The sequence below is a fragment of the Microcaecilia unicolor genome, chromosome 2 (assembly GCF_901765095.1).
Source record: "Microcaecilia unicolor chromosome 2, aMicUni1.1, whole genome shotgun sequence".
Classification (NCBI taxonomy): Eukaryota; Metazoa; Chordata; class Amphibia; order Gymnophiona; family Siphonopidae; genus Microcaecilia; species Microcaecilia unicolor.
The window spans coordinates 80,289,752-80,307,904 of NC_044032.1; the positions used below are offsets into that span (position 1 = coordinate 80,289,752).

At 42.9% G+C, this 18,153-nt stretch overlaps 1 protein-coding gene across 1 annotated transcript in view; it reads right to left on the reverse strand.

Moving 5' to 3' along the window:
• The window catches only part of LOC115462959 (5'-AMP-activated protein kinase catalytic subunit alpha-1-like), a 60,159-nt gene extending 46,906 nt beyond the window's left edge, over positions 1 to 13,253 (reverse strand). The window contains 2 exon segments of the mRNA XM_030193080.1: positions 4,358 to 4,499; positions 13,108 to 13,253. Of these exon segments, the coding sequence (XP_030048940.1) occupies positions 4,358 to 4,499; positions 13,108 to 13,204 (239 nt within the window). The 5' untranslated portion in view covers positions 13,205 to 13,253.
• Between the last annotated feature and the right edge of the window lie 4,900 nt (positions 13,254 to 18,153).

Consider the following 18,153-nt stretch of genomic DNA (forward strand, 5'->3'; position numbering starts at 1 on the left):
CAGTATACAGCGCTGCATACATCTAGTAGAGCTATAGAAATTATAAGCAGTAGTAGTAGTGGAGTTACCAAACATGGCTTAAGGAGTTCATCTATGGCCTCCGCACCTACCTCCTTCCAAAGCCAGAAGAATCTGGATGACACGCATTAGCCCTCATGGCCATCAGGTCCAGGACTGGAGGATCCCATTTTTCTGCAATGAGCAAATACGCCTCCTTGGACAGCTCCCATTCTCCCAGATCCAAGAGATTCCTTCTGAGGTAGTCCATTTGAACTTTATTAATGCCTTCAATGTGAGTCGCCGAGAGCTTGGTCAAGTGACGCTCCGCATGAGAACACTGGCCTCCTGAGCCAGAGGAGTATTCTTCGTGCCCCCTGTCTACTGACATACGTAGCACCATCACACTGTTGGAGAGGATCCCGACAGCCTTGCCCTATAGGAATGACGAGAACGCCACCAGGGCTGGCTGATGGCTCTCGGTTCCAGGTGATTGATCAACCAGGAATCCTCTGTTCAAATCCAGAGACACTGAGCCACCTGATGCAAACAACGTGCTCCCCAGCTGCTGAGATTCACATCTGTGAGCACCACCACCCAATCCGGGGCAGACAAAGAGCCACCCCTCTGAAGGTTGTCCAGTAGAAACCACCAAGGCAAACTGAACCTGGTGGTGAATGCCCAAGGGAGTCCACAGTTGTAATATTTGGACAAGGGAGATCAATGACCCAGAAGCAACAACTGAAGCGGTCTCTTGTGAAACCTGTCCCAGGAAAGAATACCCCTCAATTAATAATTAATCCACTCTTAGCTTAAACAAGTAACATCTCAAATGCATATATCTCAGGGTCTGCAATATATCATATCACTTCAAACAATGCAATGTTCCAAATAACTTAACACTTAAATTTTGTGAACTGTGCTCAGAAAACAAATGTGACCTTAACTCAAAAGTATGGCAACTGTATGTATCATCACACAAGAATGTCACAATATGGTGATCATATATATTATAGCCAACACACTTATCTGGTTGTTTAATGTTATTCATATACTTCAAGTGCTCTGAACTCTCCAAAATCTCACAGATAAAATAATCACAGTTCTTTAATGTATCACCATTCATGCCGAAAGATACAGCACCATCATTTCCCTGTAATCCTGGAGTTGTATCCAGGTTTCACCATAATCAGCTTTCTCATGGGGTATGTAAATATGTAGCAAGAGTGAACGGTCTTTTTTTTTTTTTTGAAGGAAAATATTATGATCTTCTGTTGATGTGAGCCCAGTAGGAACACACTTCCTGCCTGAGTATCAAACACCACCCTGAGATATTCCAGGGTCAACTTACTCTTGGCAAAATTGACCACTCGATCCAAGGTTTGAAGCAGGTCAACACTCTGGTTGTCACTCAAACATTCTTCTCCAATAAAGATGCCCGAATCAGCCAGTCATTCAGATACGGATGAACCTGAATCCCTTCCTGACACAGGAATGCTGCTGCCGCCGCCACCACTATTACCTTGGAAGCAGTCCTCAGAGCGGTGGCCAGGCCAAAAGACCACAATTGAAAGTGCTCCCCCAGAACAGCAAAGTGCAGGAAACAGTGATGCGGCAGCCAAATAGGAATATGGAAATACGCCTCCTTGAGACCCAAAAAGAGGTAAGAAATTCTTCTGGCTTGCTTTGACACCACCACGAATCACAGAGTTTCTATTGATACACTTGAGGTTGAGGATAGAAAAAGCAAAGTAGGTCACAAATGGGACAAAGAAGCCAGCCAATGGATGAAAGCTGACTTTAAGGACCCAACATGGCCTGTGTTTCAGCATAAGCCTACATCAGGGTAAAATAGGGGAACACTGCAAAGTATAATCCAATGTAAATCTTCCAATTCAATATACTGGACAATATAAAACAGAAACCAGCTTGCAAGCAAACAGCTGAACTAGCGTCCTGAGTCTTGAATGAAAGAAGTGATCTTGGTCCGTTCCTTGAGAAAGTTGAAAAGTTGCCCCCTAACGAGGACTTCCGAGGAATGGGCCTGCATCCCTTCATTGAGCAGATCAGTCTGCAGAAGCTGCTCCATTGTTGGATGAGGAGGCTCTTCTATCGCCATGAAAGAACAATAGATTTTGAGGAAAACGGGACCTCTGGAAGGGACCGGACCTCCTTGGCCTATAGCGCCATGCATCGCGAAACCTTGCCAAAGAATAGGAGGGGCATAACGAAGCCTTGGGCAATCGATGGTCCTCAGTTTCCCTCAAATCCTTCACAATCGTCTCTAAATTCTTACTGAAAAGCAGCTTACCCCAGTAATGCAACTGTGCAAGCCTGGCCTTCGAGGTACCATCCGCTGCCCAATGACGGAGCCAGAGCCAAAGCCTAGCAGTTACGGCCAAGGACATTTCCTTAGCTGAGGCCTGAAGCACACCATACAGCACATCCACTAAATAGGTTAAGCCCACCTCCAAGAAGAGCAAGAGACTGCACCAGCTCCTCTGCAGAAGCAGCATTCTGGACCCAACAGAGACAAGTCTGGGCCTCATAGGAACCACAACCTGTGGCCTGGAGACACAAGGCTACTACTTCAAAAGGACAGTTTAAGGGATAATTTCAGCTTGCAGTCCTGGCAGTCCTTAAGAGCCGTATTACCCTCCACAGTTAATGTGGTTTTCTTAGTCACCGCAGTGACCAGAGAATCCACCTTGGGCAATCACAAAGATTACATTTCCTGAGTAGGGAGAGAATATAGCCAAGAAACAGCTATTGCCACCTGTAGACCAGATATTAGAACCCGCGACGGAAAGCAGTTGGGGACGTCCAAAACTGGCTTTCGATTATACCGATTTGGACGACCCTGTGAGAAGGACGCCCATCTTCCCATTTGTGTCGAAAGATGGACGTCCTTCTCTTTCGAAAATGAGCCTGCAGGTCTTTATAAGCTGGAAAGGACTGGGGGGAGGGGGGGAGTAGGCATGCAGAAATTAATATGCAGGTGGTGCATAAAAGGGGTGGTATAAATTTTGAAGTGGTTGGTGGTTATCATAATTAAGAACTCAAATGGGGAGTAAACCAAATAATCTAAGAAAACTCACCAAATAGAGAAGGGAATAATATATAAGGGAAATAACTTAAAATAATAAACAAATTATTAATTTGAAAAAGGGATCAGTACTATACGTTCTTCCATGTCACATGGACTTTAATTCTATTACAGCCTAAGGTTATCAATAGAAATCAAACAAAATAAAACATGGAAAAGAAAATAAGATGATACCTTTTTTATTGGACATAACTTAATTCTTTTCCATGTTTTATTTTGTTTGATTTCTATTGATAACCTTAAGAGTGGACTAACACGGCTACCACACTCCTCTACTTTATTACAGCCTAACAATTAGCTCATAGATGCCCAACTGGATACGCATTATAGACTCCCTTTTGGTAGTGAGAAATTTAAACAAACATGAATAAAATAGTAAATAGTGTCTATTGTGACCAAGTTCAAATATAGATAGATAGATAGATAGATAGATAGATAGATAGATAGATAGATAGATAGATAGATAGATAATGCAAACTACATAAGTGTTGCTACACTGGGACAGACTGAAGGTCCACCAAACCCAGTAGCCTGTTTGCAACAGATCCCAGAACAGTAAATCAGACTTTATGCTGCTTATCCTAGAAATAAGCACTGGATTTTCCCTAGTCTATCTTAATAGCAGCTTATGGACTTTTCTTTTAGAAAAGTATCCAAACCTTTTTAAATTCTGCTAAGTTAACTGCTTTTACCACATTCTCTGGCAATGAATTCCAGAATTTAATTACATATTGAGTGAAGATATATTTTCTCTGGTTTGTTTTAAATTTTCTACTTAGTAGCTTCATTGTGTGCCACCAAGTCCTAGTATTTTTGGAAAGTGTAAAAAAAGTGATTTCCCTCTACCTGTTCCACTCCACTCATTTTACAGACCTCTAACATAGTTCCCCTCACCCATCTCTTCTCCAAGCTGAAAAGCCCTAGCTGCTTTAGCCTTTCCTCATAGGGAAGTCGTCCCATCCTCTTTATCGGAAAGAGGTGAATATGAATGTGGTTATACCACACAGTTTTGATGTATAGTTATATGCAATATTCAAATATCCATTTGAAGACTTTAAAAAAATGAGAATGAAAACATTCATTCTTGTTCATCTGGATTTGATAATCTCTTAGGATTTTTAGATCAACTTTGTAGTAAGTAGCATGATATAAGCAATGGAAAACTTTATACACTGTTCAGTTCAAGAATAGCCTTTTATAACAAATGAATAGCACCATTACTTTCACATATATATCAGCAAAAACAAAACTCACAGTTTAATTATATGTGGATGTCTAAAAAGCTTGAGGTTCTGAATTTCTCTGCGTATTTTCCCAACCACATCAAGGCTGCGAATCTTCTGACGATTCAAAATCTTTACTGCAACTTTGTGACCCGTCAATTCATGCTTCCCAACTGAAAGGAAAACATTACATAGCATTTTCAGACTGTTAAAATCTAAAGTCTGTGGCAAACTATGAAAACTACAGCTATTAAATGTTTTAATACATTTCCTGGGTTTCTCTCAAGCATGCAAATAAAAGTGAAGTTGTTAACAGGGATTCTTCATAGACAAAAGAATAAATTAGACACACAAGTGGGTGACATTATCCACTGTAGTTTAGAAACCAAGTGAAGAAGCTATTTACTACAGCATTTGATAGTAGACAAATAGCTTCATGTCCTCAATCTGGATCTGGTACTATCTTTGTAAATTTGAGAATTTATGATGGGAACTGGAATTGGTACTGTACTATGTCTGCATGATATTAATGCAAGAAAATATTAATTTGTTTTATTGTTTTATATAAGTGATTTTAAGTAAGTTTTTGACTGTACCACACCTAGATTTTTGGATAGTGCAGGTAAGAAGTATTTTAAACAAACAGCATTGACAAGGATATTTCTCAATTCCTACTCACTTACTACCTCAGAAGTCTTCATTCCACTGCAGAGCTTAGGCATCAATTCCCTGGGAAGATGGGTGAATATCTATGGTATCCCATGCATCCTTTCCTTTAAGGCTACCTGGTGAATAAACTGCTGCAGGAAACACCCAGTCAAATACTTTTATCTCCTGAGGATCCAATGTACAAAGCACCTCACATACCTCCATGGATCATTCTGCCAAGCCTTGAAATCCAAGTTCCTTAGTGTTTGCTCCCTCTAATATTTCCAGTTTCAATGACTCTATACCTGGAGCCTCTTCCTCCCTCAGCTGTGGAGGAGTGGCCTAATGGTTAGTGCAGCAGGCTTTGATCCTGGCAACCTGGGTTCAATTCTCACTACAGCCTCCTTGTGACTTTGGGCAAGTTACTTAACCCTCCATTGCCCCAGGTACAAAAAAAAAAACCAAACAGATTGTGAGCCCCCTAGAAACAAAGAAAGTACCTGTATATAATGTACAGCGCTGTGTATGTCTAATAGCACTATAGAAATGATTACTACTAGTACTGTAGTAGTAGCAGTGTCTCCATCTCCATCTGTAATGGCTCCTCTTGTTGTTTAAACTCAATCAGGATAAAACGCAGTGCCTCATCCTCTCCTCCAAGTTCAAGAAGTCTATACCGGTCACGGTTACTGCGCAAAACTTCTCCATTCCTGTCGCTGCAAGCTTAAAACTCCTGGGGGTCATTCTGGATCCCCACCTGACTCTTGATCTACAAGTCTCGTCCATTACGAAACGAATGTTCCTGTCTAGGAGGACCCTCTAGCGTATCAGGCAGTACCTGCCTTTTGCCCTCTTCAGGTCACTTATCCACTCCCTCGTCTTGAGCCATTTCAACTATTGCAATAGCATTTACACCGGTTGCAAGGAGCATGCCCTTAAAAAACTCCAGGCAGCCCAGAACACAGCGGCGAGGCTGCTATTTGGTAAATCTCGATTTCAGGCAAGCAACACCCCTTCGTGAGAAGCTCCACTGGCTCCCGATCAAGGAGCGGATTCAGTTCAAAGTCTGTGCCCTTACACACATGATTATTCATGGGGACGCTCCTTCCTACATGTACAGCCTGGTTGACCTCCCACCTAGGAACGCCGTGCAGTCCTCCCGCACATACCTCAATCTCCACTTTCCTTCCTGCAAGAACTTACGTTACAAGCTGCTCTTTGCATCTTCATTCTGCTTCCAGTGTCCCCGTTATTGGAACGCTCTCCCATCGTTGTTAAAAGAGACCACTGATCACAGCCTCTTCAAGAAATCCCTGAAGACCTACCTATGTGCTCGTTCATTCTCCTCAGCAGCTTGATCCTTGCATCCTCTCCTTCCTTTCCCTTCAGTTTTCCCTCCCTACCCTGCTCTACCTTTTTTTTTCTTCTCTCTCTCTTCACGCTACTGTTATTTGTTGTACTTTCTCATGCCTTGTACGCCACATAGAGCCCACCTTGGTGGGAATATGTGGGATATAAATGTTCACAATAAATAAAATAAATAAATAACTGCACCTGTGCATCAGTGTTGGGAAGCTGCTATGCCACATCCCCCCCTGTGGGAACCTCACTGCCACTTGGTAGAGAAGCTTGGAAATGTAGTTCCCACTATTTGTCCTATGTTTGTTGCCTAAGAGTTAGTCTTCTGTCTTTTCCTAAATGAAGGTTCCCCCCCAACACACACACACTTTCCTTTGCATACAAACGGAGAATAGTATGTAGGGAATTCATTTAGGTCCCTTATGCCCAGCATCAGCTTCAACTCCTCCAATTGATTTGGAATAAAGAAATACATTGAGAAGGAAGCCCATGTTGATGTCCAATTCTGGGGCATGTTCCACTGCTTTCTTTCAAAAGAAGGGATTTCTCATTATCCTCCTCCTCCTATAGGCAGCCAGATTGGGAGAGGTCCTATTTGGCAATCTGAATGGGGTGATTTAAAAAGGTATGACAGAAATGTAGTTAATATCTGACCGTTTGCCACCTTTCTGAAGAAATTTACCCAAGGCAGTATACAGCAAGACTGCACACTGTAATACTCAATCCTCATTTACTTCGTTATTACTACTTAATGTATACTACCCCGCATCACTTTGTATACTGTTAATTACAATAAGTTGTTAGCTATATTGAACCTGATCTATTGGGATATAAATGAAATAAAAATATTATGGCCTAGGATGCTATTTACAATATCTTTTGACTATGTTTATGCAGGTTTACAAAACAGTAAAACAGAGCTTATCAAACACTAGTAAAAAAGGCCCGTTTCTGTTAGAAATGAAACAGGCGCTAGCAAGGTTTTCCTCGTAGTGTGTATGTTTGAGAGAGTGTGTGTGAAATGGACTGTGTGAGAGAGAGTGAATGTGCGAGTGTTTGTATGTGACAGAGAGAGACTGAGACTGGGTGCGAGTGTGTCCGTGAGAGAGGGAGTGTGTGTGTGTGACTCAGAGTGTGTGGCAGGGGCCCCTCCCTCCCCCCTCCGAGTTCCAGGGTCATAAGAAAGAGTGAATGTGCGAGTGTTTGTATGTGACAGAGAGAGACTGAGACTGGGTGTGAGTGTGTCCAGAGAGAGAGTGTGTGCCAGGGGCCCCGCCCTCCTCCCTCCATCCCTCCGAATTCCAGGGTCATCCCCCTTCCCTCCCTCCGAGTTTCTCCCCGACTTACAGGGCTATATGTGCAGTTACTCGAGGCTGGACTTAAAAACCTCCTTGAACTTGATACTGCAAAACCTGGCATTGTCTGTCCCGGGTAGAAGAAGTTCAGAGAACAGTTCTGCTGGCCCATCTGTGTCTGTTGTGAGTAGAAGAATCTTTCTTGTGCTCCGATCTTCAGCTCTGGCAATTCTTTGTTCTGAGGATCCAGTTGTTTGTTAAAAGTTTGTGACTCAGTCCCATTTAGCATAGTGAGAGAACAGAAGTGGCTGTAGAATGTGGGTGTAGTGCTCCCATTGACAGCCAGCAGCACAGAAAAAAAAACGATTAGGGGTAGAGGATGTGTGAAGAAGAGAAGATCTGCAGCTGACTGTGTGTCAGGACCAAAACTGTCTCCTAGCCTTCTTTTGCCATTAGCATCACAAGTGATCAAAGTTTATGTATAGGTACAGAGAAAAAAACGGGAAACAATAGAATTCCCCTCACCAGTTAGCCAAAGTCCCTGCAGAGGTGTGGTCGACTTTTTTTTTTTTTTTTTGCCCTTTTGATTAGTTTCAGGAGTCCTTTGACTGCTCCTCCCCGCCATTCAACCTGCACCATGCTCTCTTCTAGTAGCTTAGCTGAACCCGTCCTGTTGTTATTGAAAGAAACTGGCTCGCCCTGAAGGAGGACAGAGCTTATTGATTGGCTGATTCCTCTTAGTAGGTGGGTCCTATCTTAGCATTTTGCTACGACTGTTCAAGTGTCCTATGAAACAGCACGCCCTCAACAACGATGGGCTTTTAGACTGTCTGGTTGCTGAGGAGGCGGGTCTTATTGTAACAGTAGTAAAAGAGGGCGGGGCCCAAAGCAATTTCCCCCCCCCCCCCCCGCCTCTCTCCCTGCCAACCCCTTTGTTGTTCTGCCATTGCTCCGCCCTCGATTTTGGTGGCTTCACCACCACGAACCTTCGAACCTTTTTGAAGGAAGTCAGGGCTTGGCTTCACTGAAGAACGTTGAGGGTGAGTTTTATTATAGTAGATTCTGTGGCTGTGATCCCATTAACAGGGCCATAGAAAACATGTGACCACCAGAGGCAAAGGCTAAGGACATCTCTATGGAAGGCCCACTCAGGTCATAGCCCCCATTGTGGTTCTGTGATCCCATTTGGCTACATCCACAGTTTGGGAAGTTCTGCAGTAATATTTATAGAAGCATTAAGCACTAGGGGTGGGCTGTTATTTGCAATGACATATCCCATGCCATTAAATGAAAATGAGCGGAAAACATACATTCTGAGGGTGGGGGTGTTTGCTAAAGGTGGTGCACTCTTAACAACGCTCCCATAATAAAATGGTAAACAAAACCCAAATAAAATGAAAATTCCCAGAAAAGTCACGGAAACACAAAATGAACATTTTCTGGTTAAGCTCTATCTGAAAAGTGAGAAGTTATTCCAAAAGCAGTGCAAACTGCAAAAGATTTAACAACAACAACAAAAAAAAGCCAACATCAACCCCTCCCCCTCCCAATCACTTAACTTAGTATTACCAGTGGGCCAAGTTCCACTATGACAGCAAGAACAGAAAGAGGATTTTGTTGTTGTGGGTATGAACTAGCTAACTTCCGAATTCTACTGAAAACCAATCTCTTTAACAAGGATCAACAAATATGAACTCCTGTACACATATCCAGAACTGCCTTTACAAATACTTGCTTGCCAAACTACTACCATGTTTTCTCATTATCATGTTACCCAAGATCCTTCTGCTATTACTAAATGTATATTTTCTCATATATTTCCACTATTCATGATGTATTGTAAGTGGCCACATTGAACCTGCAAAGAGGTGGGAAAATGTGGGAAACAAATGCAACAAATAAATAAAATACTGTGGTGGGTTTAAGCACCCCTTCCTTCCAGTGGAGTAGCTTAGCAGTTAGCAAAATGAATACTGAACCAAAGAAAAGAGGATTCAAATCTATCTTCTCCCACCGACACTTTTTGTGACCTTGGGTAAGTCACTGCACCCTCCATCGCCTTAGGTACAGCTTTGATTGTGAGCCCAGTTAATCAGGGAAATAAGTAATGGACCTGAATATGTAAACTTAATTTTTAAGGTCTTTAAGAGCAGGAAAATACTTACTGTAATTGAATATAACTCCTCTTGAACTACCCCTAAAAGGCATGAACAGCATACAATTTTGACCGCTAGAAAGTTTTTCTCTAGCAATCTGATAAAAGCTTATCAAACAGCATCAGAGCAGCTGTCACAATCCAAAACCCGGTTATGCAGTGCTGCATTTACAACAGATCAAATATTAAACTGAGCCACATGAAAAGCCAAACCAGAATTAGAACCCTAATTAAACACGTACATACTAAAGGGTTTTTACCTATTTTGGGCTCATAGGTAAAATGCTTAGAACACTATTTTGGGCTCATAGGTAAAATGCTTAGAACAGGACCACAAATGAATGCTACACAGTTAGTAAGTTTGTCCACACAGCCTACTTAAAGGCCAACTCCTAAAAGGTAACTGTAGCGTATACACACACCATCATTATATATGTGCAACATTGCCAAAACTCTTCATAAGTTCTTCAGAGAAACTACACAGCTTTCCAACAGCAGCGCAGACTAATCTTTGCATATTTACCCTTACAGCTAAGAGAACTTGGCACGATGCACTAAACATGGTTTCCGCTGACATAATGGAGACAACCATCAGTACATCTGTCCATTAGTCTCTTGTTATTCAATCGATTTCAAGTAAAATAGAATGGATGAAGAAGGGTTACCTTCAAAAGCTAATCAAAAAATGTACTGTCTAATAAAAAAGGTATCATCTTATTTTTTTCTATGTTTTGTTTTATTTCTATTTATTACAAGTAAAATAGAACAAAGTATTTTTATTGCATGTTGGTCCTTTGCATATATGAACATTAAGTGTCAAGTTGTAAGTGAGAAGTTAGTCCAACAGAGTTAATATATCAGTGTCTAGCTTTTGAGAGCTATCCCTCTTTTCTGACCTTATCAAGATAACACAATTCATGAAAGACAGTCGGGGATAAGTTAGTTCAAGTTACAGGTCACAACTTTTTATTACAGTATCTGCTGAGCCTTATTTCTACAGGTAGAACAACTCAGATTGGGCCAACCCAGTGGCTTAGTGACTGCATTGTCATACAAGATACCCCCCTCTTTCAATCCCTGAGTTAAAAGTATTTAGCTCCTGTTCTGGTAGTGTTAAGGATGCTGTCCAAGCAGGTTTTACAGCCTCCAGGAGAACAAAGTTGTGATCATTGCTCAAGGTGATATCTAGTGGCCATATTCAGGATCTAATGCAGAAGCCATGTATTAGAACAGTGCACTAATGCTTACTACATGGCTTCCTAATACAAGAATAACACCAAAGTTTTGTTCCTCAATGCAGTAAACAAATATGAAAATTAGCTGTACACAAAAACATACACTGTCATGGAAAAGCACACTGGTGCATGCGCACATACACCTTCCTGCACTAGTAGCAACCATGTCTTGAACACAAATCAGCATTCAGAGATGTGTGCACACACATCTGCACATGTGCTGGAATACTATTCTGTGCAAAAAATGTTTGCCATACCAATATTTATATACAGAAGAGCACACCTGCACATGCGCAGATGTATGAGCATGTAATTTGGGTGCTGATACAATTTTTTGTATACAGACCTGTGTCTCCCTGCAGTTTAGCACTTATGTGGGCGATGTGCTGGTACAAACAGCATAACTTAAAAAATAATTTGTGGATTATAATACTCACAATAAAGAAAAAGCACATCCTCACTAATGCTACCACAGAAGTTCTGCACCAACTTTTTAGGCCTCCTTAAAAATGCCATTAAGCTCTGGCATTGTACTTTGCCTTTTGGTTTTCTATGCATTTCTCTGCATCTGCACTGAATAGCCAACAGCCTCATTGCCACAGATTTCAACCTGCCATGTGCTGGTGCGCATGCTAGGCTCTGTGTGCAAAACTCAGTTTTACATAACACCTCCACCCCCCCCCCCCAAAAAAAAAAAAAAAAAAAAAAGTCAAGCTAACCAGTGTGCAAAGCCTACCAGACTAAAAAAAGATGTCAGGAAGTATTTTTTCACGGAGAGGGTGGTGGATGCTTGGAATGCCCTCCCGCGGGAGGTGGTGGAGATGAAAACGGTAACAGAATTCAAACATGCGTGGGATATGCATAAAGGAATCCTGTACAATAGGAATGGATCCTCAGAAGCTTAGCCAAAATTGGGTGGCAGAGCAGGTGGGAGAAGAGAGCTTGGTGGTTGGGAGGCGAGGATAGTGGAGGGCAGACTTATACGGTCTGTGCCAGAGCCGGTGATGGGAGGCGGGACTGGTGGTTGGGAGGCGGGAAATACTGCTGGGCAGACTTGTACGGTCTGTGCCCTGAAAAAGGCAGGTACAAATCAAGGTAAGGTATACACATATGAGTTTATCTTGTTGGGCAGACTGGATGGACCATGCAGGTCTTTTTCTGCCGTCATCTACTAGGTTACTATGTTACCACACTTTTCCACATTAGCCCCAGGATTTTGAGAAATGCATGGCTTCTGGTTCAGAATAACCACTGAAAGGATCAGATTAGTTACACTATGCAGGGGGCTCAAGTAAGATAAACGTGAAAATGCAATAGAGTACTTAACAAATGCTCAGCACCAGGACCCAGACCTGATTTTGACTTGGCTCAAAACCCGGAACAACAAGAGAAAGTTGTCAGATCAACTATTAAATAAGCAAGCAAAAACATAACGCAAAACCACCATAAAAGAAGATGCAGTACGTGCAGTTTTCATGGATATATAATTATGACAGGAAGTAAACAGGTTCACCAGCGAGTCAATTACATAAATACTCTCAATGTGTATATTCCAATCATAGGGAGTGGACATGATGCGCATAGTCGGTGCTGAACTCACCTTCAAACTGCAGCCCTAACTTAAGGAAGATCAATCACGGTCCTATAAAACATCTTACCAGGACGTTTAACAAAACATATTCTAGGAATACCAATAATTTAGACAGGATGCAATAAGATTAAAAGGAAGGAATCGATTATCAAAGCTAGTGAGACGACCGGACCCCACTAGTTCTTTCAGCTTAACTAGAGGAAATCCCAGCACACTAAAAAAAAAATTGCAGGTAGTCGGAGATCACTAAAACCAGTGCTATTCTGTCCTCTATCTAACTACAAGAACGTCACACATATTTCCCGTCCTAGCCCATGGCCCGAGCACTAGGTGAGAGCCAGCAGAGACTCATCGGATGAGCAACCGAAAAGGATAGCGCAGGACGGTGCACGACCATAGGATGCTGAACGCCCTCAGGCCCCCAAATATCAGCGGGGGGAGAGGAAGCCAGGGATGGGACAGAATAGCCTAACGCCCCCCGCCTCCACCCACACTCACCTTTCACTTTGCCGAAGGTACCAACACCCAGCGTGTCCCCTAGAATGTAATGCCCAATCTTCACCCGGCCATCATGTTTCTGTTTATCCGCCGCCATCTTTCACCAGGAAGTGCGGAGCCTGCGCACTACGAGCCCAGAAGAGGAGGAAGAGGGAAGCGCTGCTGACCGAGTGAGCGACGCATCTTAACCAAGGAGGTTGGTCCTAACACACAGCCCTCCCACCCCCGGCACAGGTGATGCGCGGCCGGGATTCGGCGAAGCCTGGCGAGCATGCGCAATGCGCATGCGTCTACTCACTATAAACGTGAGAATTTCGGGTTTATTTGTTTCTACCAACTCCTGCCTTCCTCTTTACCCGTGTTCTTCTAGTGTACTGCTTGTGAAAGTTAGAATAAGTGTTATATAAACGGGATCAGTTTCTCTTTGTCCGTCGTCTGTGGGAGCACAATAACTCACCAGAAAGAAGAGACATTCACTATATTTGGTATGCAGGAAAAAAAAAAGATGAATACACGAACAGACAAGATTAACCCTTCGGTGGACCTTAGGCAGCAGGCTCCCCCACCATGGTAAATGTAAATACGTTTTAAACAGGACTGGCCCTAACATTAGGCGGTCACCTAGGACAGCAGAATGGAATGGGGCAGGAGAGGCAGCGGTGCAATTCTGGCACATATAAGAGCCTTTCTTTGCCTCAGCCCCAAAGCTTAAACAACATGGGCCCTGATTAAGTAGTACAGGCTCCTGCTTAAGGGCAGCCTTGTTTCATCCTTCTCATAAGTACATAAGTGTTGCCATACTGGGACAGACCGAAAGTCCATCAACCCCACATCCTGGTTCAAACAGTGGCCAATCCAGATCACAAATACCTGGCAAGAACCCAAATGACTACAATACATTTTATGCTGTAAGACACATCTTTTTGATAAGAATATTTTTGCCTTTGTGACTGTATGAGACCCCCCCTTTATCACCGATAGTGTGACCAATTAATTTACATTCTACCATTTTGTTGTGGTATCGTAGAAATAAGCAGTGGATTTTCCAAGTCAATCATAATAATGGCTTATGGACTTTTCTTTTAGGAAGCTATCCAAACCTTTTTTAAACCCCACTAAGATAACTGCTTTTATCACATTCTCTGGCATCGAATTCCAGTTTAATTACACGTTGAGGTGTAGCGAAGGCAGGACTTTGGCGTGCCTAACACTTGGATGTCCTTGACCCATAATTGAAAGAAACAAGGGCGTCCCTGATGAACACTTGGATGACTTTACCTGGTCGTGTTTTTCTTACGACCAGGGCACAAAAAGGTGCCCAAAATGACCAGATAACCACCGGAGAGAATCGAGGATAACCTCCCCTTACTCCCCCAGTGGTTACTAACCCCCTCGAACCCTAAAAAAATATCTTTCAAAATATTGATTGCCAGCCTCAGATGTCATACTCAGGTCCATCACAGCAGTATGGTCCCTGGAGCAGTTTTAGTGGGTGCAGTGCACTTCAGACAGGCGGACCCAGCCTCATCTCCCCCTACCTATTATGTTTGTGGAGGAAACAGCGAGCCCTCCAAAACCCACCACAAACCCACTGTACCCACATCTAGGTACCCCCCCTTCACCCGAAAGGATGATGGTAATGGTGTACAGTTGTGGGTAGTGGGTTTTGGGGGGGAGGGTTGAGGGGCTCAGCACACAAGGGAGCTATGTTCCTGGGAGCAATTTATGAAGTTCACTGCAGTCCCCCCTAGGGTGCCCGGTTTGTGTCCTGGCATGTCAGGGGGACCAGTGCACTAGAAATGCTGGCTCCTCCCATGACCAAATGGCTTGCATTTGGTCGTTTCTGAGATGGACATCCTTGGTTTCGAAAATCTCTGAAAATCACAAGCGTCCATGTCTAGGGACGACCATCTCTAAGGATGACCAAATTTCAGGATTTGGACGTCCCTGACCGTATTATCGAAACAAAAGATGGACGTCCATCTTGTTTCAAAAATACGAATTTTCCTGCCCCTGAATCGGGACGTTTTGCGAGGACGTCCAAATTGAAACATGGACATCCTTTCGAAAATGCCCCTCCATATCTTTTCTGAGATGCAGTAATCAGAATTGCACACAGTATTCGACGTGCTGTCACACCATGGAGCGATACAAAGGCAGATTTCTTGTTGGTGAAGAAAATCATAGGCCTATTTGGGGGGGGGGGGGGGGGATAGTAGTAAGTATTCAGTGATTCACACTGAATGCCATTGCAGACATACAGGAGGGGGTCTGTACAGAAACAAAATAAGATGGTCACATAGAAGTTAAATAACGGGGATGTACCTAATGTAAAAGAGGAATTACCGGTAGGAAAAAGGAGGTGACAGTGCCTCTGTATAAGTCGCTGGTGAGACTTACTTGGGGTATTGTGTACAATACTTAAAATCATACATTCAAAAAGATAGCAACATGATGGAGTGGGTCCAGAGGGCAGCTACTAAAATGGTTAGTTGTCATAATCATAAATGCATATGAGAACAGATTTAACATTCTCAGTATATATACTTTGGAAGAAAAGTGGAAGGGGAAGATAAGATTGAGACATTTAAGATCCTCCGTGGCATAAATGCACAGGAAGAGGGTTTCTTTCAATTGAAATGAAGCTCCGGAATGAGGGTGCCCAGGATGAAGGTAAAAGGGGATAGACTCAGGAGTATTCAAAGGAAACACTGCTTCACAGGAACAGTTGTGGATGCTTGGAATGACCTTGAAATTGATGGCAATGAGGACTGTATCTGAATTCAAGAAAGCACAGGAGACTTCTAAGGGAGAGGAAGAATTGTAGGGCTTAGTGTTTGGTATGGATGATCAGATTTGATAGGTTTTTAACTGCCTTCATTTTTTCAGTTTCCATGTTTCTATACATGTTCACTGAAAATCTGACTGGCTGGAATTCCCAGTAAGAACAAATTTGTGAACCACAGTTCTAGAGGTTTGCGAGGAAGTATTTTTTCACGGAGAGAGTGGTGGATACTTGGAATGCCCTATTGAGGGAGGTGGTGGAGATGAAAACGGTAACGGAATTCAAAAATGCGTGGGATAAACATGAAGGGATCCTCAGATGCTTAGAGGTGATTGGGTGGCAGAGCCAGTGGTGGGAGGCGGGACTAGAGCTGGGCAGACTTCTACGGTCTGTGCCCTGAAAATGACAGGTATAAATCAAGGTCAGGTATACACACAAAGTAGCACATATGAGTTTATCTTGTTGGGCAGACTGGATGGACCGTGCGGGTCTTTCTCTGCCGTCATCTACTATGTTACTATATGAATCTGTCTCAACAATGTTTCTCTTGTTCTTCTCTGCTGTCAGGCTTTCAACACTCTTTCAAGAGGTAAAGCTGAAGTTGTTCATTTTCCCAGCTGTGCTTCCTATACAGCAGCAGAAACACTTCCTTTACTATCTGTAGTCTATTTCAACTGCTGCCAGTATTGCTTCTGTCTGCTATGTCCTTCTTTTCTCAAATTAGGCAGGACTTGATTAAAAAGTAGCTTGAAACATTGTATAATCTATTTCATTGTAGGAAACTTTTTTTTCCCATTGCTGCAGAACATTTTTGTAACTTTTCATCTCTTAAGTGTAGGGTTCAGATAAAATGCTGGTCAGATCTTCAGCGAGACCTTTGTTTCCAAGACAGGCATTCTATTTTTTCCTGAGAAGACCAAGGCAGCTGGGATATAGCTATTAAATGTTCTTCTGTAACTGAACAAGAAATAAGCCTACTGTACTGTGTTTTGAATCAAAGGAGTCTTCTACCTTTAAGAAATGTGCATAATGCATTCTCAAGCCAGAGACATAATAGGGGGTGGATTAAGAGGCAAACCAGTTGCTTACAGCACCCTACTCTCCTTCCTGCCTTAGTTCTTAACAAACTCGATTATTGCAACATTGTCAGTGCCAGCCTTCCTTCTGCCCTCATCAAGAAACTGCAGTCCATCCAAAACACTGCCATTCGTATCCTTTCTGGTGTTCAATGATTTGACCATATTACCCCCTTGTTTAAATCTCATTATTGGCTCTCTTATTACCTTTCAAATACAGAATGAAATTCTAATGTTAACTCATAAAGTTCTTTTTTCTAATGTTCTTGTACTGTATATCTCTCATCATTCTGTATAGGCCTGCCCCGTATTCCTCGGTCTTCCATCAACTTTTCACTCCTGCTTTATCACACACCAGACTTCAAACTACACACAGTTCTGTTTTTTTTTTTCTCGCTCAGTCCTTCAGTTTAGAGCTCGCTGCCCTTTACCCTACTTAATGAACAATCCTATCACCATTTTTAAACTGCTCTTAAAACTCACCTTTTCACTAAGGCTTTTCTTTACTGTTCGGCCACTTGACTGGTCATATCTGTTCTATTACTTCTTTTCAATGCCTTTGCTGTCCTCTCTCTCTCTCTCTTCATAGTTGGCATTCTCATTCCATTTTCCTTGTGCTGCGTAACCCTAGTAGCGCTCTAGAAATGTTAAGTAGTAGTAGTAATAAACTGCTTTGATTTTATGAAAGGCAGTATATTAAATGAAAACTGAACTAAACTAAATGCTTATAGCCTACTCACTGGCTCCATCCTTTGAAGCAGTGGGAGCCTGTGCCTTTGCTCCTGCTTCTGTGTGCATTTTCTGCATAAGCATAGTAACATAGTAGATGATGGCAGAAAAAGACCTTCACGGTCCATCCAGTCTGCCCAACAAGATAAACTCATATGTGCTACTTTTTGTGTATACCCTACCTTGATTTGTACCTGTCCTCTTCAGGGCACAGACCGTATAAGTCTGCCCAGCATTATCCCCGCCTCCCAACAGCCCCGCCTCCCACTATCGGCTCTGCCACCCAATCTCGGCTAAGCTCCTGAGCAATTAATAAATAAACTGAGTGCCTTTGGTATGGGCAGACTTATACGGTCTGTGCCAGAGCCGGTGGTGGGAGGCGGGGATAGTGCTGGGCAGACTTATACGGTCTGTGCCAGAGCCGGTGGTTGGGAGGCGGGGCTGGTGATTGGGAGG